Consider the following 23,598-nt stretch of genomic DNA (forward strand, 5'->3'; position numbering starts at 1 on the left):
CATCCTCCTCTTCTCCAAAGAGAAAAGCCCGAGCTCGCTCAATCTATCCTCATAAGACATGTTCTCCAATCCAGGCAACATCCTGGTAAGTCTCCTCTGCACCCTCTCTAAAGCTTCCACATCCTTCCTATAATGAGGCAGCCATTTTGGTGAGGCTGCACTTGGAGTACTGTGTACAGTTTTGGTCACCCTGTTATAGGAAAATTGATATTAAACTTGGAAAGAGTGCAGAAAAGATTTACCAGGACATTGCCTGGACTTGGGGGGCCTGAGTTACAAGAAGAGGTTGCGTAAACTTTGTTCCCTGGAACATAGGAGATTGAGGGTGACCTGATAGAGGTGTAGAAGATCATGAGGGGCATAGACAGGGTGAAAGCACGTGGTCTTTTCCCCAAGGATGAGGGAGCTTAAAAAACAAGAGGGCATAGGTTTAAGGTCAGAGGCGAGAGATTTAAAAGGGACATCAGGGGCAGCTTCTTCACGGAAGGGGTGGTGTGTATTTGGAATAAGCTGCCAGAAATAGTGGTTGAGGCGGGCACATTAGCAACGTTTAAAAGCCATCTAGATAAGTAAATGGAGAGGAGAGGTTTAGAGGGCTACTGTATGGGCCAAACGCAGGTTGTTGGGACAAGCTCGCTGGGCAACAGTCGGCATGGACAAGCTGTGCCAAATGGCCTACTTCCATGCTGTGTGACTATGACTTGTAGATGGTGGACAGGCTTTGGGGAGTTAGGAGGTGAGCCACTCACCGCAGGATTCCGAGCCTCTGACCTCCCCTTGGAGCCACCTTGTTTATGTGGCCATTCCAGTTGGATTTCTGGTCCACTGTACCCTCCAGGATAGTGATCATGGGGGATTCAGTGATGGTGATGCCACTGAGGGTCAGGAGGTGATCACTGGATTGTCTGTTGTTGGATGTCGTCATTGCCTGGCACTTGTGCAGCAGCTCCCAAATCCTGATTAGTTCTGGGCAGCCCACACCGAGGAAAAAGAGACTCCCCTTGGGGTAGAACTGTAGCACGCCACTTCCTTCTCTTACCTTCAGCTCCTCCGTCAGCTTCTCCTTCTTGCTCTTCAGTTTCTCGACTGCTTTCTCGTCCCAGCGCCGGGCTTTCGCTTTGAGGTCGCTCGCTCCTCCCGAAATCACCCCTGACTTCTGGAAGAGGGTCCCATCCAGAGCTACAGTCTGCAGGGGTCGGGGAGGTAGATGGAATGAGAGCGTTAATACTGACTGAAGACGTGGGCTGAGGAAGCCATCGTCAGGACGGGTGATCGAGGGCCTGGTCAGAGAGGAGGATATAAGGACATGGCGTAGAAGAGAGGGCAGGGATTTAGGGAGGAATGGGAGCTCAGGGTCCAGGCAGCTGCTGACATAGGTACCAGCGGAGGAGTAACCACCCTCATTGGTACTGTATCTCAGTGTTTTATCGTGAAATCAGGACAGAAGACAGAATTGGAGGCTTTGCAGCGAGGAAGGAGGTGCAGAGATAGGGTGGAGCAGGGGAAAGCACCAGAGGAATTTTAGAGGAACGAAGGGTGCTCTTACTGAAACGTACAAGATCCTCGGAGGACATGAAAAGATAAATGTCAAGATGTTTTCACTAGTGGAAGTCTCAAACCAGGGGACATAGTTTCAAGATAAGGGGCTGATCATTCAGTTAGTTTATTGTCATATACAACAGGATGCAATGAAAGTCCTCGTTCACAGAGCAAACAGCATTCGTGATAATAATAAATACAACAGCAGAACGGCACAAAAATTGTAGTCCAAACGGAAGCAGTGCAAATGAAACACTGAAGTGACAATAACGGAATAATCGAGGGAAGTAGAGTTGAGAGTCTGAGAACGTGGCAGCACCACTGGGAAGGGGATGCGAAAGAGGTGGTTGGTTCAGGAGTCTGATAGCAGTGGGGAAGAAGGTGTTCTAAGTCTGGTCATCCAGACTTTCAAACTCCTGTATTGGTAAATTGGTTTTGTCACATATACCGAGGTATAGAGGAAAAAACTTGTCTTGCATACCATTCACACAGATCAATTCATTACACAGTGCATCGAGGTAGTACAAGGGAAAACGATACAGAATGCAGAATAAGGTGTTACAGTTACAGAGAGGGTGCAGTGCAGGCAGACAATAAGGTGCAAGGTCATAACGAGGTAGATTGTGAGGTCAAGAGTCTTCTGGGAGAGGAAAGGGAATGGCCAGGGCGCATAGAAATTTCTTCTCACAGAATCTCTGGAATTATCCAAGCCAGAGAGCTGTGAAGGCTGGACTACTGGATTTATTTAAAGTGAAAGTTCAGGGGCGAGGTGCAAGGTAGAACTGGCACAGAAGAGGAGATGAGGCCTGGGGTAGAGTTAAACTTGGAAAGAGTGCAGAAAAGATTTACCAGGATGTTGCCCGGACTTGGGGGGCCGGAGTTACAAGGAGAGGTTGCGTAGACTACGTTCCCTGGAATGTAGGAGATTGAGGGGTGACCTGATAGCATTATATAAGATCCTGAGGGGCATAGGGGTAGAGCCATGATCATACTAAACGGCGGGGCAGGTGACCCAATTCTGCTCCTGCTTTGTGTTGTGTTGTGCTTCATAATCAGGAGCAAGGCTCGGTCTGTGAGCACCGAGCAAAAGTACAGAGGGGGAAAACACGTGGATGAAAGGTCAAGGAGTCACCCTTTCCCCACCACCACTAACACCCGAGCACACCTTGTGTCTCTGTGGGCCTCCAAAGGCAATCCGTCTGGCGTCCTCCACGTTGTCGCACACCAGTGCGTTCCCGCAGGCGTACTGCAGTGCCTTCTTGATGTGCGGTGGCTCGTAGCGGATGACGTCGATCACCAGCTTGGCACCCCTCAGCTCTCGAAGCTTCTCGTCAGTGGGCTTGACCTGAGAGCACAAGACCGTCACTACATCAAACAAGCAGGCTGCCACAGGCAAATAAAACTGCACCAGAGAGAGGTAGATGATATATCAACAGACCCATACCTCAGGGTTATACAGCGACAGACCCGTCCCCACCGGTACCGTACCCCGATGTTATACAGCAACAGACTCATCTCCACCAGTAGTGTACCCCGGTGTTATACAGTGACAGACGTGTCCCCACCGGTACCGTACCCCGATGTTATACAGCAACAGACTCATCTCACCAGTAGTGTACCCCGGTGTTATACAGTGACAGACCCATCCCCACCAGTACTGTCACTTGGTCCTTGAGTAAAGGTTGGACTACCCCCTCCCATTTTGCTCACCTCCAGGTAATCGAGGGGCAGGAAGGTCTCCGGTTCCCCACGCTGCTCCTTGATGTACTGGATGCAGTCCCTGCCGGTCTTCTCAGTGTCCACGATGATGGCGTCCATGTTCTTCCCCAGCACCTTGGTGACGGCGATCTGGTATTTCTTCTGTGTGGGCTGGCACAGGTCGATCAGCCGGCCGAACTGTGTGCAGGCAAAGACGGAGAGTTCAACAGCAGTCCCGGGACTGCAGTCCAAACCCAACGTGGTTGATCCCCTCCCTCAGCTACCTATCCATCCCAGCCATGTTGGCAGTGACCCAGCCTCTATGGCTCACAGGGAAAGTGAACACCAGCGATTCGCAACCCTCAGAGGAGAAATACCTCCTGATCTCAGCCCAAAATGGCCAATCCCACACGCAGATACGTGCCCCTTGGTCTAAACTCTCCAGCCTAGGAGAATAGCTTCTCAGCCCTTTGAGCCTGCTTTACGTTAGAAACTGCTGAGAGTTGTGAATACGGCCCAATCCATCACAAAAACCAGTCTCCCCTCCATCATCTCCGTCTGCACTCCCCACTGCTTTGGGAAAATGGCCAGCATAATCCAGGACCCCTCCCACCCCGGACATTCTCCTCCCCTCTCCCATCGGGCAGAAGATACAAAAGATTGAGAGCAGATGCCACCAGACTCGAGTACAGCTTCTAACCCATTGTTATCAGACTCTTGAATCAACCTCTTATAAAGAGGCTCTTGATCTCTCGATGGCTCATGCACTTTGTCTACCTGCACTGCACTCTCTCTGCAGCTGTAACACTATATTCTGCATCCCTTTTTCCTTTTGTACTAACTCGATGTACTTGTGTATGGAATGATCTGTCTGGATGACACACGAACAAAAGCTTTTCACTGTACCTCTGTGTGTGACAATAATAAACCAATGAGCAAGATTGGACGTGATAAAGGCAACCCCCATGAAATGGCAGTTCGGGTAACAGAAATTTGCTCTTACACAACTCACAGATCAGAAACCCCATAAAATTTGAGACACAGAATAAATTCGCTCTCACCGTATTTATGTGGTGGTGGTGGTGGGGGGGGGGGAGTAAATAAACACAAAATTAATTTTCTTTTCACCTCGCATTTCTTGACGCACGCACAGATGACGCGACTTCGCAAGAGGGAATATCGCAGTACGGACCGTTGTACAAGAACGCAACCCTCCCTCCCGTGGCACGGGGGTCACCCGTACTGTGTCACGGTAACGTGGCGGGGGGGGAGGTCACCTGTGCTGTGTTAAGATTAACAAGCTGTACAAGATGTCAGTGAGACTGCACCTGGAACACTGTGCGCAGTTCTTGCTAACACGCTACAGGAAGGATGTGATTAAGCTGGAGAGGGTTCAGAAAGGTTCCATAAGGATGTTGCTGGAACCGGAGGGCTGAAGTTATAAGGGGAGGCTGGACAGGCTGGAACTGCTCCCCCAGAGCAAGGGAGGCTGAGGGCTGACCTTATAGAGGAATATAAAATCATGAGGGGCACAGATAAGGTGGATAGTCACAGTCTTTTCCCCAGGATAGGGGAGTCTAAAACTAGAGGGCACAGGTTTAAGGTGAGAGGGGAAAGATTCAAAGGGGACCCGAGGGACAACTTTTTCCACACAGAGGGTGGTCCGTATGTGGAACGAGCTGCCAGAAGTGGGTACAATTACGAGGTTTAAAAGATTTAGACAGGTTCACGAATAGGAGAGGGATATGGGCCAAACATAGGCAAATGGGACTAGCTCGGTAATGCACCTCAGTCGGCGTGGACGAGTTGGGCTGAAGGGCCCGTTTCCGTGCTGTGAATCCACAACCCTGCTTCCTGAAAGAAACTCACAAGATGGTACCCCACCCCCCCAACCCCTGGTTGCAGCCCCTCACACCTTGAGGGAGCAGCCTCCCAGCGTTCACCCTGTTCAACTCCTCACAACATCATGGCACAGCTAGTGGAGCTACTGCCTCACCGTTCCAGTGAGCCGGGTTCGACCCTGACCCCCAGTGTCATCTGTGTGGAGTTTACTCGTTCTACCCCGTGACTGTGTGGGATTCCCATGGGTGCTCCCGTCTCCTCCTACATCCCAACAGGGTCAGTTAATTGACCGCTGTGAATTGCCTCCAGTGCGTGGGTCACTAATCAAATCTGGGATGGGGTTTACAGGAACATGGGGAGAATAGGGAACTTTAGTGGGAAAATGGGACTGCTCGGTGAGGCAATATGGAATAAATGGGGCAAAGTGGCCTACTTCTATATCGAAAGGAATATGGAAGGACGTGGAGGCTTCAGAAGGGGCGCAGAAGAGGTTTAAAAGGATGCTGAAAAACACTACGATGCTGGAGGAACTCAGCAGGCCAGGCAGCATCCATGGAGAAAAGCAGGCGGTCAACGTTTCAGGTCAGGACCCTTCTTCAGGAAAAGGGGAAGCCCAATATATAGGAGGGAAGAGCAGAGCAGTGAGAGGTGGACAGAAGAGGGGAGGCGGGGTGGGCACGGGGTGGTGATAGGTAGATGCAGGTAAGAAATGGTGATGGGCAGATCCACAAGGGATGGGGCAAAGGTAAGGAGAGAAAAGAAAAAAAAGGTAGAAAAAAAAAGGCTAGGAAAGGGATGAAGAGAAGAGGCATGGTTGGTGAGGGGGGATTACTTAAAGTGGGAGAATTCAATGTTCACACCATTAGGCTGCAAGGCTTTACAAGGATGCTGCCTGGATTAGAGGGTATGAGATATGAGGAGAGGTTGGACAAACTTGGGTCATTTTCTCTGGAGTCAGAGGCTGAGGGGAGACCTGATAGAAGTTTATAAAATTATGAGAGGCATAGATAGGGTCAGAGTCTATATTCCAGGGAAGAAATGTCAAATACTAGCGGACAGGAATTTGTGAGAGAGGTGGAAGTTTAAAGGAGATATGCGGGGCAAGTGTTTTACAGAGTGTGGTGGGTGTCTGGAATGCACTGCCAGAAGGGGTGGCGGAAGCAGAAATGACAGAGATGTTTGAGAGGCTGTTAAGACAGACACATGAATATGCAGAGAATGGAGGGGTACAGATCATGTGAAAGCAGAAGGGATTTCATTTGATTTGGCAACGTGTTCAGTACAGACATTGTGGGCCTGTTCCTGTGCTGTACTGTTCTATGTATGTTAAATCCCAGCAACTGCCTTCTGTCTGGAACACCAGAACTACTAGACTGTACAACAGTTTGTCCCCCCAGGCTGTCAGGCTCCTGACTACCCTGCAGACAGTCTCAGACAAATGCTGCATCAAAACCCCTGGTTTGCACAACGGCGCATAAGAACTTTGGCTGCTGCTGAATATAGTATGTTTATACCTTTAGTGCAACACACTGAGTTCAACTCGGTTTTGTACTAACCCTGCACTAATTTTGTATTCTGTATGTACAGTTTTTTTGCACTATTTGTATTTGCAAAATGTCTTTTGTCTGCGTTTATTGTATGTCCTCTGTTCTATGTATGTCCTCTGTTGTGAGAGTCTGGGGGAAATGACATTTCATTCCTCCGTGTGTTTTTAGAGCATATGGGGGAATGACAATAAAGTAACTTGACTTGACAGAACCTATTGTTTCTCAGGCAGGTACAGGGCGCTCTCACCCACGGTCCCCCACCCTGAGTAACATACCACCGAGCCCGGATATAGGCGTTTGATGCTCTCCATGATCTCGGCCTTGCGCTGCTGACGGCTGCTCTCCTGCCGGTCAATGCGAGCGTCGCCCAACTGCTCCATCACCTGGTTCAGCTCCATGTTAATCTCGTCGATGCGGCGCTTGGCCTCCTCCACTTCCTCGGTCAGCTTGGTCTCCTGCGTCTGCTGCTCCTCCAGCGATTGCCTGGGAGAGAGGCTCGGCTTAGCACGGTGGAGGGGTCCCCGCACCGCAGGAGAGGGGGAAGACAAGGGTGGCAGCAGGAGGACACAGTCAGACGCACACAAACAGCGAGTGGGGTACAGAAGAAGGGGGTGCAGAGAGCAAGGAGTGAGAGAGAGGGAGATTAGGGTTGTGGGGGGGGGGCACAGGTTGAGGGCAGGCGCACACAGATGTTGGGGTGCAGGGACCGGAACAGGAGGAGATAAAGCTTGAGGGGAAGTGGTGGGGGGGGGTGGTGAGGGGGGAACAGACGTACACAGACAGAGAGTGGGGTGCATGGAGCAGGGCAGAGGGAATGTGAGAGGAGAAGAGAAGGGTTGAGGGCAGATGCAGACAGACAGAGAGTGGGGCTCAGGGAGTGGCAAAGGAGAGACAAGGGTTTGAGGTGAGGGCAGACATGCAAACAGAGTGGGGTGCAGGGAGCAGGAGAGAGGGAGGCAAGGATTGGGGGGGGGGTGCGAGGGATTACACACACAGTGGGGCTGAGATGCAGGGACCAGAAAGAGAAGAAGGGGTGGAGGGGACGGTGAGGGCAGATACACACGGACAGAGAGTGAGGTGAAGAGGGTGGAGGGGAGACAAGAGTTGGGAGGACGGTGGCGGGGGGAGGTGCAAGGACAGATGCACACAGAGAGTGCAGGGATGGGAAAGGGGAAAGGGGATAAGGGTTGGGGGGGGCGGTGAGGGCAGACATACACACAAAGTGGGGCGCAGAAAGCGGGAGGGGGGAGACGAGGGTTGGGGGGAGGGTGGGTAAAGGCAGATGCACACAGACAGGATGGGGCACAGGGAGAGAGTGAGGGGCAGACAAGGAGGCATGAGAGCAGGGTGCAGAGAGCAAGACAGGAAGGACAAGCTGGGAGGGGCACAGGCCTCTAAAAACGCTGGATGTGAAAATAAGTTGTACTCACTTGCTGGTGTTGATGTAATCTTCCAGCTTGTCGATCCTCTTCTGATTCTCCTCAATTTCTCTGAGCTTCTGTTTTATTTTTGACTGCAGAGATCGAGAGGTTACAGTTACATTTCTCCAAAAGAAAGAAGATCCTGGGAAAGCCAAACCAAGAAGCGCAGGGGAACAAGGACTCCTTGGGTCATGGGGGTGTGAAGTCGCTGCAGGTAGTTGGAAAGTACGTGGGAACTTTAGTTTATTGCTGCAGCACAGAAGGCAAGAGGTCATGGTTGCACTGTGTAAAACACTGGAGAGGCCTCAGCAACGTTACCCTGCATCACTCAGATCACTGCTCTTACAAGAAGGACACAATTGCACTGGAGAGGGTGCAGAGAGATGAGATGAGATGAGATATCTTTATTAGTCACATGTACATCGAGAAACACAGTGGAATGCATCTTTCTGCGTAGTATTCTGGGGACAGCCCACAAGTGTCACCCTGCTTCCGGCGCCATGTTACTAAATGTTGCCAGAACTAGGCTGTGGTTTGTCTGGGATTGATTTTGGAGTAGAGGAAGCAGACGGGAAATTTAATTGAAAATTATGAAGTGTTGATAGGGTAAATAGAAAGGACCCAATCTCCCTGACGCACGGGAAAAATAATTAGAGGGCACGGAATAGAGAGACGAGATGAGAATTTGCCAACCAGGAGTGAATGGGAGCAGTTAGAGAGTGAGAACATAGACAAGAGAAATTGGGAGTTGCAAAATGCGGAGCAGGAAGGCATGCCTGGCAGGTCAGGTTGGGCACATCCTCCACTCCCAGAGGAAAAAATAGACTCGATATCAAATCTTACAGCTTCAGATAACTTGGTTTCTCCTTCTGCAGGAGCAGTCCACCCGTGATACTGGCTCAGCTTGTTTGCTTCTCACCGAACCCCTCCCCCTTTATCCCATCTGGGAGATAGCATAGATGCGATGGGCCAAAGGGAACGTGATGCGAGAAGCATAATCAGCAAGTATGTGGATGTCACAGAGATTGACACTGATAATGTGGAAGGCAGTCCCAGGCGGCACAGAGCTATTGATGCGTCTCTGATGCTGCTGCAAGTACGTTTTCCTTTACACCTTTGTATTCACGTATGTGCTTGCGCATATGACACTTTGGTTAGGGCAAGGTGTAAGAGATTTAGAGGGGACATGAGGGGGACCTTCTTTGCTCAGAGAATGGACTGCTTGAGAGAGTGGTTGAAGCCGAGTTGCTGAGAGCATTTAAGAAGTGTCTAGTTGAGCACTTGAACTGCTGAGGCAGAGAAGGCTATGGACCACGTTAACACAGAAGGGTGGTCATCGCTTGGTGTGGACAAGTTGGGCCAAATGTCCTGTTTCCAATCTGTGCAACTGGTGCATGGGTGGGCATGGACTCGATGGGCCTGTATCCGTGCTGTATTGATCTGCAACTCTAATAAGGGACACAAGGAACAAGATGCCTCTTTCCAGGTGGTCAGCTAAAGCAACATTAATAGGAATGATCAATCATGCCAGATGAGCTCAGGAATCCTACTTCACACAACTCAAGGCACAGCCACGAACACGCAGAGAGGGACTCAGGGTCCTCGGCTTCCTTAGCACCGAGTTCAGAACCAACCTCCGTTTCCACTTTCTTCCTCTCCTCCAAGTCCAGGCGATCCTGATCGGCCTTCTGATCTCGGTTGAATTTCTCCAGCTCTTGAGCCAGGGTGGCTGCCCGCTTGCTGGCTTCTTCCTTCAGCCGATGGTACTTCTTCACCTATAGCAATCCGGGTGGGGATGATGGGGAGGGGAGGGGAGGGGGAGGAAAGAAAAAGTGTCAAAGAGGCAGATCGACACTCCCAAACGGCACTCAGGAAAGACTGACAAACGTTTGCAACCACAGATCTTTAAAATAAGTCGGCAGGCAAAAGAAAGTGCACATGACAATAAATTCAACTCTTTTCACCTGGGAAGCAGTCAGCAACTTGCAGGTACCCACTTCTTGAAACAGAACCAATTACGGTCTGACCACCTCAGTACACCGCTACTTGATACGACCTAGACCACGACAGCTTGGAATAGGGGCGTGGCTTTAACCCCCACTTTGCTGTTATACTGAGGAAGCAAATGTAGCTACAGTTCAAATGTTTGGCTAATGCTGAAGAGCAGGAATCCTGCCCATTAAATCGAGTTATACAGCACCAAAACAGGCCCTTCAGCCCAACTCATCCATGCTGACCAAGGTGTCTTCCTGAGCCAGTCCTATTTGCCCACGTTTGGCCCGTATCCCTCCAAATTTTTCCTAGCCACTTACCTGTCCAAATGCCTTTTAAACATTGCAATTGTACACGCCTCTTGCACTTCCTCTGGCAGCTCGTTCCACATACCCACCGCCCTGTGTGGAAAAACTTGCCCCTCAGATCCCTTTTAAATCTTTCCCTTCTCACTTTAAACCTGTGCTCTAGTTTTGGACTCCCCTACTATGGGGAAAAGACTGTGACCATCCACCTTATCCATGCTCCTCATGATAGATAAACCTCCATAAGTTTCCTTTGCTCCAGGGAAGACAGTTCCAGCCTATCCAGTCTCCCCTCATAACTCAAGCCCTCAGCAACCTCCTTGTGAATTTTTTCTGCACCTTCTCTAATCACATCTTCCTATAGTCCGGCTGCCAGAACTACACACAATATTCCAGGTGCGGTCTCACCAACACCTACCACCGTAACGTGACATCCCAACTCTTGCACTCAAAGGGTCACAAGGGGCAGGAAGGGATGTTTTCCACGTCCCAAGCTTTTACAGTCATACAGCATGGAAACAGGCCCTTCAGCCCACCTCATCCACACTGACCATCAGGCACCAGTTTACAATAATTCTGCTTTATTCCCACCCACCCTTCCTCAGCTTCTACCACTCACTGACAGACTAAGGGCAATTTACAGTGGCCATTTAACCTACCGACAGCACGCCTTCTGGATGTGGGAGGAAACCAGGACACCTGGGAGAAACCCACAGTCACAGGGAAAACGCACAAACTTTACAAGAATGAGGCGTGATCTTATGGAAGCATACAAGATGCTGACGGGGCACGACAGATTGTCGAGATGCTTCCACCAGTGGGGAGAAACTCAAACAAGGGGACAGAGTTACAAGGTTAGTGGGCGGTTATTTAAAATGGAGGTGGACGGGGACTTCTCGCAGAAGGTGGTGAACCTCTGGAATTCTTTCCCCCGGAGGGTGCGGAGGCTGGACAGTTAAGTAGATTTTTGAAAGCTCAGGGAATTGAGGGCTATGGGGAACTGGCACAAGTGAGATGAGGCCTGGGGTAGATCAGCCATGCTAAACATCGAATGCTGGAGCGCAAGCTACAGGAGGCAGGTGGCCTGCTGTATTGTGGAGGGTCGTGGCCGTCAGGTAACAGCACTGCCCATTACCTGGTCAAAAGACACACCACTGTCAATCAAGGTTTGGCTCCACCCCACCCATCAGTGCACACCTGACCACTGGTCCCTTTAAGCACCTTTGTACCTGGTCTCGGGCCATTGGCCTTTGTGATCGATTAGCCCCTGCTAGTGCCAGGCCATTGGCCTTTTTGAACTACCTGGGCTGGACCCCCCAGCACTATAAAGAGTGCCACATGTGCCCGGTTCGTTCTCTTTGATTGCTCCAAGGAATCGTGGAACAGCACTGGAGAGATCGTTGGTAAGGTGTGCACTTCAATAGGGTTAGGAGCGTGCTAGTTGGTATTCCAGGTAGCACAGAGCCGTGCCTGCACTGAGTCAAGGGGTGGCGGGTATCGTATTGCTTTTCCTTGATTGTCCGTACCCAGTTCATTGTGTGTGCATCTTACCCTTGTTGCGATTTTCCCATGCTCGCTATCACCGGTGTGTGTGTGTGCTCCCCCCTTTACCTTTTCCCCGCGTTTGTCTTTGTAAATAAATCATTTATCGCTAAGACTGTGTTCAGAGTCCTTGTCCTTCGAAACCTCAAATCTGTTTCACAACACCTGCTCCTACTCCCAGTCTCCACTCCTGGAGGGCAGGATTTAACTTGGGTTGTTGGAGCTGCAGAGCTTCAGATAGGACCTATCCGGAGCAGCATGATCAGTTTCTGTCATTGCTCTAAAGTGAAAAAAGATCAGATCAGCCCCGGAAAGGGTACAGCTCAAGAGTCCCCAGTCCTGGCCATTATTTACCCCACTGCTCTTTGTAGATTGAAAATTAGTTACTGCTTTGGGACATCCTGAGGGATGCGACAGAAGGGTGAGCCTCTGCTTTGAATGACTCCACCACCAGTTAAAAGGCAACACGTGCCCCTACAGCCTCTTTCCCCCTCCCAGGGTTTATGAAGGCGGCTTTTGGCAGGTTGGCCCTCATCAGTCAGGGCACTGAGTATAGAAGCTGGGACGTTATGTTGCAGTTGCTGCAATTGGAATAGTGTGTTCGGTTTTGGTCACCCTGCTATAGGAAATATGCCACTGAACTGGAAAGAGTGCAGAGGAGATTTATGAGGATGCTGCTGGGACTTGAGGAACTGAGCTATGGAAAGAGGTTAAGCAGGTTGGGACTTTATTCACCGGAGCATAGGAGAATGAGGGGTGATCTTATAGAGGTGTATAAAATCATGATGGGCAGAGATAGGGTGAACGCGCACAGTCTTTTTCCCAGGGTTGGGGAAAAAAAGAACTGGAGGGCACAGGTTTAGGGTGGGAGGGGAGAGATTTAATAGGAACCTGAAGGTTAACTTTTTCCACCCAGAGGGTGGTCCGTACATGGAACAAGCTGCCAGAGGAAGTGGTTGAGGCAGGTACATTGACAACATTTAAAAGGCACTTGGATAGGTACACGGATAGGAAAGGTTTAGAGGGATATGGGCCAAACACGGGCAAATGGGACACACTTAGATGGCAATCTTGGTCAGCATGGACCAGTTGGGCCGAAAGGCCTGTTTCCGTGCTGTATGCCTCAATGGTGTCTATGGTGCTACTGGCTGCTCCTCTGCCAGTGGGAAATCTATGCTTGTGAGGATTCCCTTGAACGTCTACATATAAAGTATCCTGACGGGTCGCATCTCAGCCCGTACGGCAACTGCTCTGCACTGGACCGACGGAACCTGGTAGACACTGCCGAGTCCTTCCCAGACTGATCACTTCCTTCCATCCAGTCCACCTTCACGGTGTGTGGCATCAGGGAGGAGAACGGTATCGTCAAGGATGCCTGCCACCCCAACCGTTCCCTTTTCCCTCTTCGATCTTCTGGGAGAAGATACAGGAGCTGGAAAGCCCGGATGTCCACACTCAAGAACAGCTTCTTCCCCATTGCGGTCAGACTTCTGAACTAATGAAACGATGTTGCTGCTAGCTGCCTGCAAAGTGTCGCCTTTCTCCCGCGTCATGTTCTAATTGTGTTTTTTTTTGCAAAAACTGTTTAATTTATGTTTTTCTTGTGAATGTTGCTTATACCTGTACCTGTGATGCTGCTGCAAGTAAGTTTTTCATTGCACCTGTGCACACACGTACTTGTACAGATGACAATAAACTCATCACCCTTTTCAGATCCTCTTCCCAGTGGTGCTGCCACGTTCTCAGCCTCTTAACTTTCCCTCTCTTGGTTATTCCGTTATTGTCACTTCAGCATTTCTTTTTGCACTACTTCAATTGCACTGCAACCTTTGTACTCATCGCTGTAGTTATTATTACTATGTATGTTGTTTACTCATGCGAGCAAGGAATTTCATTGCACCCTGGTGTACATGACAATAAACTAATGTGACTTGGAGAAGTTCTCACTAACTCTCAACCAGACTTATTGTTCCACTACCTCTTACCTGGTTCTCCTCTAGCTGCAGATCCCGACCTTGGCTCTGGCTCTCCTCCTCCATTCGCTCCTCGAACTCCTGCCGCCCTTTCTCCACCGACAGCATCTCCTGCTCGAGCTCGTCCATGTCCGCCTTACGCTTCTTGTACTGCTTCTGCGCGTTCTGCAGCGACTTCTTGGCGGACTCCAGCTTCTTGATCTTGTGTGACGTGTTCTCCTTGGCCTTGATGTACTGAGGCCGCTTCTGGTTTAACTCCGCATCCTTCTCCCTGAAAGGCAGCGAGAGTGAGCCTGCCGACCCCGGGAGGGACTGGGGACCCGCAGCCAGAACAAAGTATCGGGGAAGTGCGGTGAATTGGGACCTCCCCAGGTCAGAGAGAGGGCGGTTGCTTCTCTCTATGACAGGCAGCTGCTTGGAAACAGTAGGAAATGCCTGACGCTGACGCTGTTGTGGATAGTGCGGAGGATTGTCAAAGATTGCAGAAGGACATTGATAGGATGCAGAGCTGGGCTGAGAAGTGGCAGATGGAATTCAATCCAGAGAAGTGTGAGGTGGTACACTTTGGAAGGACAAACTCCGAGGCGGAGTACAAAGTTAATGGCAGGATTCTGGGTAGTGTGGAGGAGCAGAGGGATCTGGGGGTTCATATCCACAGATCCCTGAAAGTTGCCTCACAGGTGGATAGGGTAGTTAAGAAAGCTTATGGGTTGTTAGCTTTCATAAGTTGTGGGATCGAGTTCAAGAGCCACGAGGTAATGATGCAGCTCTATAAAACTCTGGTCAGACCACACTGTGTCCTACAGTACTGTGTCCAGTTCTGGTCACCTCATTACAGGAAGGATGTGGAGGTGTTGGAAAGGGTGCAGAGGAGATTTACCAGGATGCTGCCTGGTTTGGAGAGTATGCATTATGGGGAGAGACTAAGAGAGCTAGGGCTCTCATCCAGAGGATGAGAGGAGACATGATAGAGGTGTACAAAATATTAAGAGGAATAGATAGAGTGGACAGCCAGCGCCTCTTTCCCAGGGCACCAATACTCAATACAAGAGGACATGGATTTAAAGTAATGGATGGGAAGTTCAGGGGAGATATCGGAGGAAGGCTTTTTACCCAGAAAGTGGTTGGGGCATGGAATGCGCTGCCTGGGGCGATGGAGGCAGGTACATTGGTCAAATACAAGAGATTGCTAGGTAGGCATATGGAGGAATTAAAATAGAGGGATATGTGGGAGGAAGGGTTTAGATAGTCTTAGGCGAGGTTTAAAGGTCGGCACAACATTGTGGGCCGAAGGGCCTGTATTGTGCTATACTGTTCCATGTTGTATGATTCCTCTTACTTGGAGGGGAACCTTTCTCACTCACAGAATATCTGGAATACGCTGTCTGGGAGAGTGGAAGTGGAGTCCCTGGCTGCATTTAGGGAGTGTCAACAAGTATTTGAATTGCCCAGGTGCAGAAGTTTATGGACTAATTGCTGGAAGATGGGATCAATAAGGATGGGTGCCCACTGGCCGGTGCGGACATGGTGGGCCAAATGGCCTCTTTCTAAGCTGTGTGACTCTATTAACGTTCCATACAAATGTGCTCACATAAGACCTTTCAGCCCCGAGCTTAGTCAATGTTCATGCTTCACCCAAGACTGAACCTCATCTAACTGCCTTTCTTTCCATACTCCTGGGCAAGCACAGTAGTGTAGTGGTTAGTGTAACGCTATTACAGCGCCAGTGACCCGGGTTCAATTCGCGCCGCTGTCTCTAAGGAGTTTGTATGTGCTCCCCATGTCTGTGTGGGTTTCCTCCGGGTGCTCCGGTTTCCTCCCACATTCCAAAAATGTACGGGTTAGGAAGTTGTGGGCGTGCTATGTTGGCACCGGAAGTGTGGCGACACTTGCGGGCTGCTCCCAGAACACTCTACACAAAAGATGCATTTCACTGTGTGTTTCGATGTACATGTGACTAATAAATCTTAATATCACTGGTTATCGGCTGAGGGTACAGCAGCATCAGGAGAGACACAAGAGATGGTGGAATCTAGAGCAACAACTAACCCGCTGGAGGAACCCAGCGGGTCGAGCCACATCTGTGGGGAGGGTGAAAGAAGCTGTCGACATTTCAGGTCGAAACCCTGCATGCACGTTGACCGTTTGTTGCTGCAGTAGCGTCAAGGTCAAGTTAGTGAACTAGCAAGTTACCTCACAGGACCCAGTGGCATGAGCTTGAAGCCACCAGTGCAGCTGTAAATAAAGTAGCTAAACAAATGTGTGTTTTTCTTATGTATACATACAAGCTAGTTACCACGAAAATACCGTCTGGTAGTGGAGGAGGAAATCTGCCACCCTACAGGTATCTCTAGACCCACCCTCGCATTCAGGGGCAACTGGGATGGACTATAAACTCAGGTCTCAGCAGCAGCATACTCCCATGAACAAAAGGGCAGCAAAAATCTCCTATTCAGATTATCATTTAAATGGGGAAAGATTGCAGCGTGCTGTTGTGCAGAGGAACTTAGGAGTGCCGGTGCACGAATCGCAGAAGGTTGGTTTACAGGTGTAACAGGCTACCGAGAAGGCAAATGGAATGTTGGCCTCCATTGCTAGAGGGATTGAATTTAAGAGCAGGGAAGGTTACTCTGCAACTGCACAGGGTACTGGTGAGGCCGCACCTGGAGCACTGCGTGCAGTTCTGGTCTCCTTACTTGAGAGAAGATACACTGGCTTTGGAGGCGGGCTGATTCCAGGAATGAGGAGGTTAGCCTATGAGGAGAGATTGAGTTGCCTGGGACTATACTCACTGAAATTCAGAAGAATGAGAGGGGTTCTTATAGAAACATATAAAATTATGAAAGGGATAGATGATAGAAGCAGGAAAGTTGTTTCCACTGGTAGGTGAGACTAGAACTTGGGGATATCGCCTCAAGATTTGGGGGAGTAGATTTAGGATGGAGATGAGGAGGAACTGCTTTTCCCCAGAGAGTGGTGAATCTGTGGAATTCTCTGCCCAGGGAAGCAGTGGAGGCTACCTCATTAAATATACTTAAGACACAGTTAGAGAGATTTTTGCATAGTCAGGGAATTAAGGGTTAAGGAGAAAAGGCAGATAGGTGGAGCTGAGTCCATGGCCGTGATCTTAATGAATGGTGGAGCAGGCTCGATGGGCCAGATGGCCGAATCCTGCTCCTATTTCTTATGTTCTTTATGTCTATTTAATTGCAGCACAAGTAGTAGGCCACTCAGACCATCAAGCCCATGCCAGTTCGCAACAGAGCAATCCATCCCTCTGATCCCCTGTAACCAATTCCCAAGAGAATGTATAAAATCCTACAGCCGCTATTGGAGGAGGAGGGGCAACCACTTCCAGGTGTTTGCCCCAAAGCCAGAGGAGCTGGACTGCTGCTTGTGGGAGCTTGCAGTGTGTAGGCTGGTTGCTGGGGTGGCGAGAAAAATAAAGACACAGCAACCCAGTTTTACAGACATTGGCCAGCATCCACCAAACTGTGTCTCAGCCTGTCCTTTCCAGATTGGGAATGAGGGGCAGGGAAGAGGGGAAGTCGACTTCAGGACAGCGAGTGGCAAGAACGTGGGAAACGTCTATGCCCCCTGAACTGGCAATGGGGTAGAGCAAGGTACAAGAGGGCCACTTAGGATTTTAGAATGGTGGATCGTTCTTTAAACAAATAAAATGGAGGCGTAAATATGTAGCTAAAAATAAAGAGATAGACATGAAGTAGAACTACGGGCCATGCCATCTTGTCACAGCTCCCATCAAGCAGGAGGTACAGAAGCCTGAAGTCCCACACCACCAGGATCAGGAACAGCTACTTCCCTTCAACCATTCGGTTATTGAATCGACCAGCAAAACACTGATCACTACCTCAGCACAGCAACACTGACCCCTTTGATCACTTTGCACTAAAATGGACTTTGTTTTTTTCTCTAATTGTGTTCTTTCTGGTAAAAATTGGATATAATTTATGTTTTTCTTGCCAACACTGCCTGTATGATGCTATGTGCCTGTGATGCTGCTGCAAGTAAGTTTTGTTATTGCACCTGTACTTGTGCGTATGCCAATAAACTTGACTTTGACTTTGGGCCATCTATATATGACAGTCACTAATAAAATCCAGTCGGGAATTCAGGAGAAACTTCTCTCTCCAGAGAGGAGGGGAATGAGGAATTGCTTCCCCCCCCCCCCCCCCCCCCCCCCCCCCCCCCCCCCCCCCCCCCCCCCCCAAACTTTCACTTTGAATAGATCCAACGATCTAGCCTTCACAACTCTCTGGCTTAGAGAATTCTAGAGAGTCCCCACCTTCGGTGAGAAAAGATTGCTACGTACCTTGATTTTAAATGACTAGTCGCTTATCTTGAAGCTACACCCCCTGGCTTGAGACTTTTCCACTAATGAAAACATCTCAACGTTTACCGTGTCATGTCACAGTCATACGGCACGTGAACAGGCCCTTCGGCCCAACTAGTCCATCAAATTTCCCATCTATGTTAGTCCCATATCCCTCTAAACCTTTCCTATCAATGTTTTTATTGTTAACGTACCTGCTTCAACCACTTCTGCCGGCAGCTCTTTCCATATACTGACCACTCTCTGTGTGAAAATGGCTACGTTTGGAATACTGTGTTCAGTTTTGGCCGCCCTGCTATAGGAAAGATGCCAATAAGCTGGAAAGAGTGCACAAGAGATTTACAAGGATGTTGCCAGGACTGAGTTTTGGAGGGAGATCAGGACTTCTTTCACTGAGCATAGGAGAATGAGGGGTGATATTATAGAGGTGTATAAAATCATGGCATAGATAGGGTCAATGTGCAAATCATTTTGGGCAATCAAGAACTGGAGGGCACTGAGACTTTTCCACGAGAGAAAACATCTCAACATTTACCCTGTCACGTTCTCTTGTATGTTTCAGTAAGGTTACCCTTCATTCTTCTAAACTTCAAAAAAAAACAATTTTTAAGGATTTAATCCTCCTCCTCTGTGCCAGTACCCCATAGCCCTCAATTCCCCGGTCTTTCAAAAGTTTCTCTCCCTTCTCCCTTAATACTTCTAATCATCCAACCTTCACAACCCTCTGGGGCAGAGAATTCCAGAGACTAACTAAGCTCTGCGATGAGAATTTCGTATGCTCTACCCTACCTTCTCACTAGGCTGGATAAATACAGGCACCTATCGCACAACCCAGATACTCGCGGAGACAGCCAGGCACTCTACCCAGCCTGAGGCACAAGGGGGCAGCCACCTACTTGATTTCCTTCTCGATCTGCTGCTGCTCCCGCATCAGCTTGCCCACTTCCTTCTTCTGCACCTTCAGCTCTTCCTCCACCTTGTCCATGCGTTTCTTGTCCTTCTCGATCTCCTTGTTGCGCGAGGCCAGGTCCTTGCTCAGCCGCTCGATCTCCGACTCATTGTGGAAGAGCTTGAAGAGCTGCAGCTGGACCTGTGCCCGCACCAGCTCATCCTTCAGCCGCTGGTATCGCTCGGCCTGGGGGCAGAGGCAAGAGGGCGAGGGGGATGGGGGGAGGAGGGAAAAAAGAGGTGAGGGACAGGGAGGAGCCTGGCAACGCTTCCGAAATAAGTCGGTTACTGGCAAAGGGAACGCCGCACTAGCTGGTGGGAGTGGGGGAATGATGGAGGGACGGTAGTACCGAGGGAGCACTGCACTGGAGGAATGCAGTGCCGCACCAGAGAGATAGTAGTACCGAGGGAGCACTGTACTGGAGGAATACAGTGCCGAAGGAGTGCCGCACCAGAGGGACAGTAGTACCGAGGGAGCACTGCACTGGAGGAATGCAGTGCCAAGGGAGTGCCGCACCAGAGGGATGGTAGTACCGAGGGAGCACTGCACCGGAGGAATGCAGTGCCAAAGGAGTGCCGCACCAGAGGGACAGTAGTACCGAGGGAGCACTGCACTGGAGGAATGCAGTGCCGAGGGAGTGCCGCACCAGAGGGATGGTAGTACCGAGGGAGCACTTCACTGGAGGAATGCAGTGCCGAAGGAGTGCCGCACCAGAGGGGCGGTAGTACCGAGGGAGCACTGCACTGGAGGAATGCAGTGCCAAGGGAGGGCCACAGTTTCAGTGGGGGTGGGGAAGGAGGTCCGAGGGACCACTGGACCCTGGGAGGGACGGAGCACCGTGTCAGTCGGTAAATTAGAGCCAGCTCACCTGGCGGGACTTGATGGCATGCATCAAGTTGGCACTGAAGAGCCTTCGGGCCGACGGGCTCTTTGCAAGTCAACCTTAAGCAATTCCTACACTACCAGGTGGCCGTAACCAGCATTGTGGCTCCATGCACCAGCGAGCCGAGAAGAAAAGCTGGTGGGGCGGCTGAGGGGAGGAATCTGTGGGGGGCAGGCACTTGACCCTCCCAAAGGCAACGTCCATCAAGCCAAACCTACCGAGATCTGGTGAACTGCAGGAACCCCGACAGGACCCGTTAGTCAAGTGGGGTCTTAGTTTTCCATGGGCAAAGGAAAACCATCCCAGACGCCGCCCTACCTCCTCCTTCTCCTGCTTGGCCTCCTTGCGCTCTGCCGCGATGTTCTTCTTGCGGTGGTAGTTGAACTGGGTGTCTCCTCCGCCTTCACCATCTCCTTCTTCCGCTTGTCGTACTCACTGGCCAGCTCACCCGAACGGCTGATCTCCTCAAAGAGCGCCGTGCGCTCTTTGGGGTTCTTCATGGCGATCGACTCCACCGCGCCCTGTGGAAGTGAGGTCGTCCCGGTTAACCTGGGGTAGCGCGTGCCGTGGTACAGGAAGGATTGCACTCAAGAAGGTGCGGAGGAGATTCACCAAGATGTTGCCTGGACTGGCGCACTTGGGTTAAGAGGAGAGATTGGATGACTGGGTTTGTTTTCCCAGGAACAGAGGAGACCAATGGGGGGGTTCTGATAGAGGTATGTAAAGTTATGAGGGGTTTAAATAGGGTCGAGAGTTCTTTTTCCCATGGTGGCGTGTCTTGTGGAGGGTCATGGCTGTCACGTGACAGCACTGCCCACTACCTGATTGGAAGACACACCACTGCCAATCAAGGTTTGACCTCGCCCCACCCATCAGCGCACATCTGGCCACTGCCTTTTTAAATACCTGGGCTGGACCTCCCCCCCCCCTCCCCACTATAAAGAGTGTCACACATGCTTGGCTCAGCCTCTTTTGTCTTCGAGGGACGAAATCGTTGGTGAAGTGTGCACTGTTTAAAAGGGGTGGGAGCATTTTAGTTAGTATCCCTAGTAGCACAGAGCCGTGCCTGCACTGAGTCAAGGGGTGGCGGGTATCATATTGTTTTTCCTTGATTGTCTGTATCTAGTTTGTTGCGTGCGTGCGTATTTTACCCGTTGTGATTTTCCCACGCTCACTATAAACTGTGCGTGTGTGTTATTCCCGTTACCCCTTTCCCCGCATTCGTCTTTTGTAAATAAATCATTTATCTCTAAGACCGTGTTCAGAGTCCTTGTCCTCTGAGACCTCGAACCTGTTTCACAACATGGGGTTGTCTAAGACAAGAGGGCAATGGTTTAAGGTGAGAGGCAGGAGATTGAGACGTGAATTTTTTTTGCCCAAAGGGTGGTTGGAATGTGCTGCCTGCGAAAGCGATGGAGGCAAATACTGTCACAGTTAAGACGCACCTGGACAAGGACTTGAATCACCAAGTATAGAAGGCTACAGAATTAATGCAGGGAAATGGAATTAGTGCACGAGTACAATGGGCAGGACGGGCACGGTGGGCTGAAGGGCCTGTTTCTGTGACTTCTACCCTGGCAGATTCTCCCGCACTCAGCAAGGAATTGTAAGCAGGAGCCTGAGTTCCCACAGAACCGAGCCATATATGGACCAGAGATCTGGAGACTGTTCAGCTGTAAGATTACGGTGGGTGGGACGGGGGACAGGCCACGGGTAGAAACGGGCGAGGGGTGCAACAGCCGGCAGGAGCATGGGGTGGGCGCGGCCACTGTCACACTAACCACAGGTGGAGACTGGCCACAGCTGGAAGGGAATGGTGGACAAACATCAGCCAGATGAGGAGGAAAGATTGAACGCCAAAGAAGCGATGGCAACGGAGGGAGGCGGTACCTGGAAAACCAAGAAGTTTCGGGCTTTGATGAGGATGCCCAGCTTCTCCAACTGTTCGCTGTACTCCTGCAACGGCACCACCTTGTTGTTGATCTTGTACTCGGAGGAGGCACCTGGGAGGAGGCTCACAATCAGTTCCGCACGGTGAAGCAGGTGGGAGGAAAAGTAGGAAGGGGGTGGGAATTATCCGCGCCAACTGTGAAGCGGTCAGGCAGATGGTTCGCCAAACTCCCACTTGCAATTACTGCAACAGAGTAACCCAGGTCACCTGGTCCTAAACACTTGCCCCGCCATCCAGTCTCAAACGGTTGCACCAACACCTCTCGAGCCAGAAGGCTGGGCATGCTCCAGCGCCGAGGGAGCACTAGACTTCCCAAGGGGCAGTACAGGGCAAACACACCGTTTGGGGGGGGCGGGGGTCAATAACGAGAGAGCAGTGCACCGCTCGAGGGGCAGGACAGAGACCAAACCATCGGAGAGTCAATCCTGGGGGAGCACTGCACCACTCAAGGGACAGTGCTGCCATCAGGCAGGAGGTTTAGAAGCCTGAAGTCCCACACAACCAGGTTCAGGAACAGTTACTTCCCTTCAACCATTCTGTTCTTGAACCAACTGGCACAACCCTAATCCCCACCTCAGTAAAGCAATACTGTGACCACTTTATACTAATTTGTTCTAATTGTGTTCTTTCTTGTATAATTTGTTTGCCTATCAAGGATCTGCCCTGGGCCCAACACATTGATGCAATCACAAAGGCGGCACGCCAGCAGCTCTACTTCATTAAGAGATTCGGTATGTCACCAAAGACTCTTGCAAATTTCTACAGACGTACAGTGGAGAGCATTCTGACTGGTTGCATCACAGCCTGGTAAGGAGGCTCCAGTGCACAGGATCGCAAGAGGCTGCAGAGGGTTGTAGACTCAGCCAGCTCCACCACAGGCACAGCCCTCCCCACCATCGAGGACATCTTCAAGAGGCCGTGCCTCAAGAAGGCAGCATCTATCACTAAGGACCCTTACCATCCGGGACATGCCATCTTCTCATTACTATCAGGGAGGAGGTACAGAGGCCCGAAGACCCACACTCAACGATTCAGAAACAGCTTCTTCCCCTCCGCCATCAGATTTCTGAATGGTCCACGAACCCATGATCACTACCCCACACACAGTTTTTTTGTGCACTATTTATTTTGTAAGTTATAGTTCTTTTATGTTCTTGCACTGTACTGCTGCTGCAAAACAACAAATTTCATGTCATATAAGACAGTGATAATAAACTTGCCAATTCTGATTCAGATGCTGCTGCAAGTAAGTTTTTCATTGTACCTGTGCATACATGTACTCGTGCATATGACAATAAACACGACTTTTAGTGCAGAGACTACACACAGGTCTGAGGGACTACTCCACCACTCAAGGGGCAGTACAGAGAGCGCACACCAGAGGGGCAATACTGGGGGAGCAGCACACTGTTGGGGGTCTTTTGCTGCGTAGTTTTCCAATCAGGCAGAATGCAAGCAGCCACCGACCGAGAGCACCGCGAGCTTCCTCATGACCGGGGAGGTCACGAAGCCAAACGCGCGACTGCCCACGTCGAGGCACGGCAGAGGACTTGCCGCTGGGACCAGTTCGAGGCTCCTGCTGGGTAGCTGGAGGAACGGCCC

The 23,598-nt window shown here is 50.6% G+C and overlaps 1 protein-coding gene across 1 annotated transcript in view; it reads right to left on the reverse strand.

The window, feature by feature from the left end:
- Positions 1-23,598, reverse strand: part of LOC127566582 (structural maintenance of chromosomes protein 1A-like) — a 55,766-nt gene that overhangs the window by 27,074 nt on the left and 5,094 nt on the right. The window contains 11 exon segments of the mRNA XM_052009035.1: positions 1,040-1,186; positions 2,705-2,884; positions 3,250-3,435; positions 6,902-7,109; positions 8,057-8,139; positions 9,682-9,822; positions 13,872-14,130; positions 19,110-19,348; positions 20,364-20,440; positions 20,443-20,566; positions 21,936-22,048. Of these exon segments, the coding sequence (XP_051864995.1) occupies positions 1,040-1,186; positions 2,705-2,884; positions 3,250-3,435; positions 6,902-7,109; positions 8,057-8,139; positions 9,682-9,822; positions 13,872-14,130; positions 19,110-19,348; positions 20,364-20,440; positions 20,443-20,566; positions 21,936-22,048 (1,757 nt within the window).

This window comes from Pristis pectinata, chromosome 43 (genome assembly GCF_009764475.1).
Source record: "Pristis pectinata isolate sPriPec2 chromosome 43, sPriPec2.1.pri, whole genome shotgun sequence".
NCBI classification, from domain to species: Eukaryota; Metazoa; Chordata; class Chondrichthyes; order Rhinopristiformes; family Pristidae; genus Pristis; species Pristis pectinata.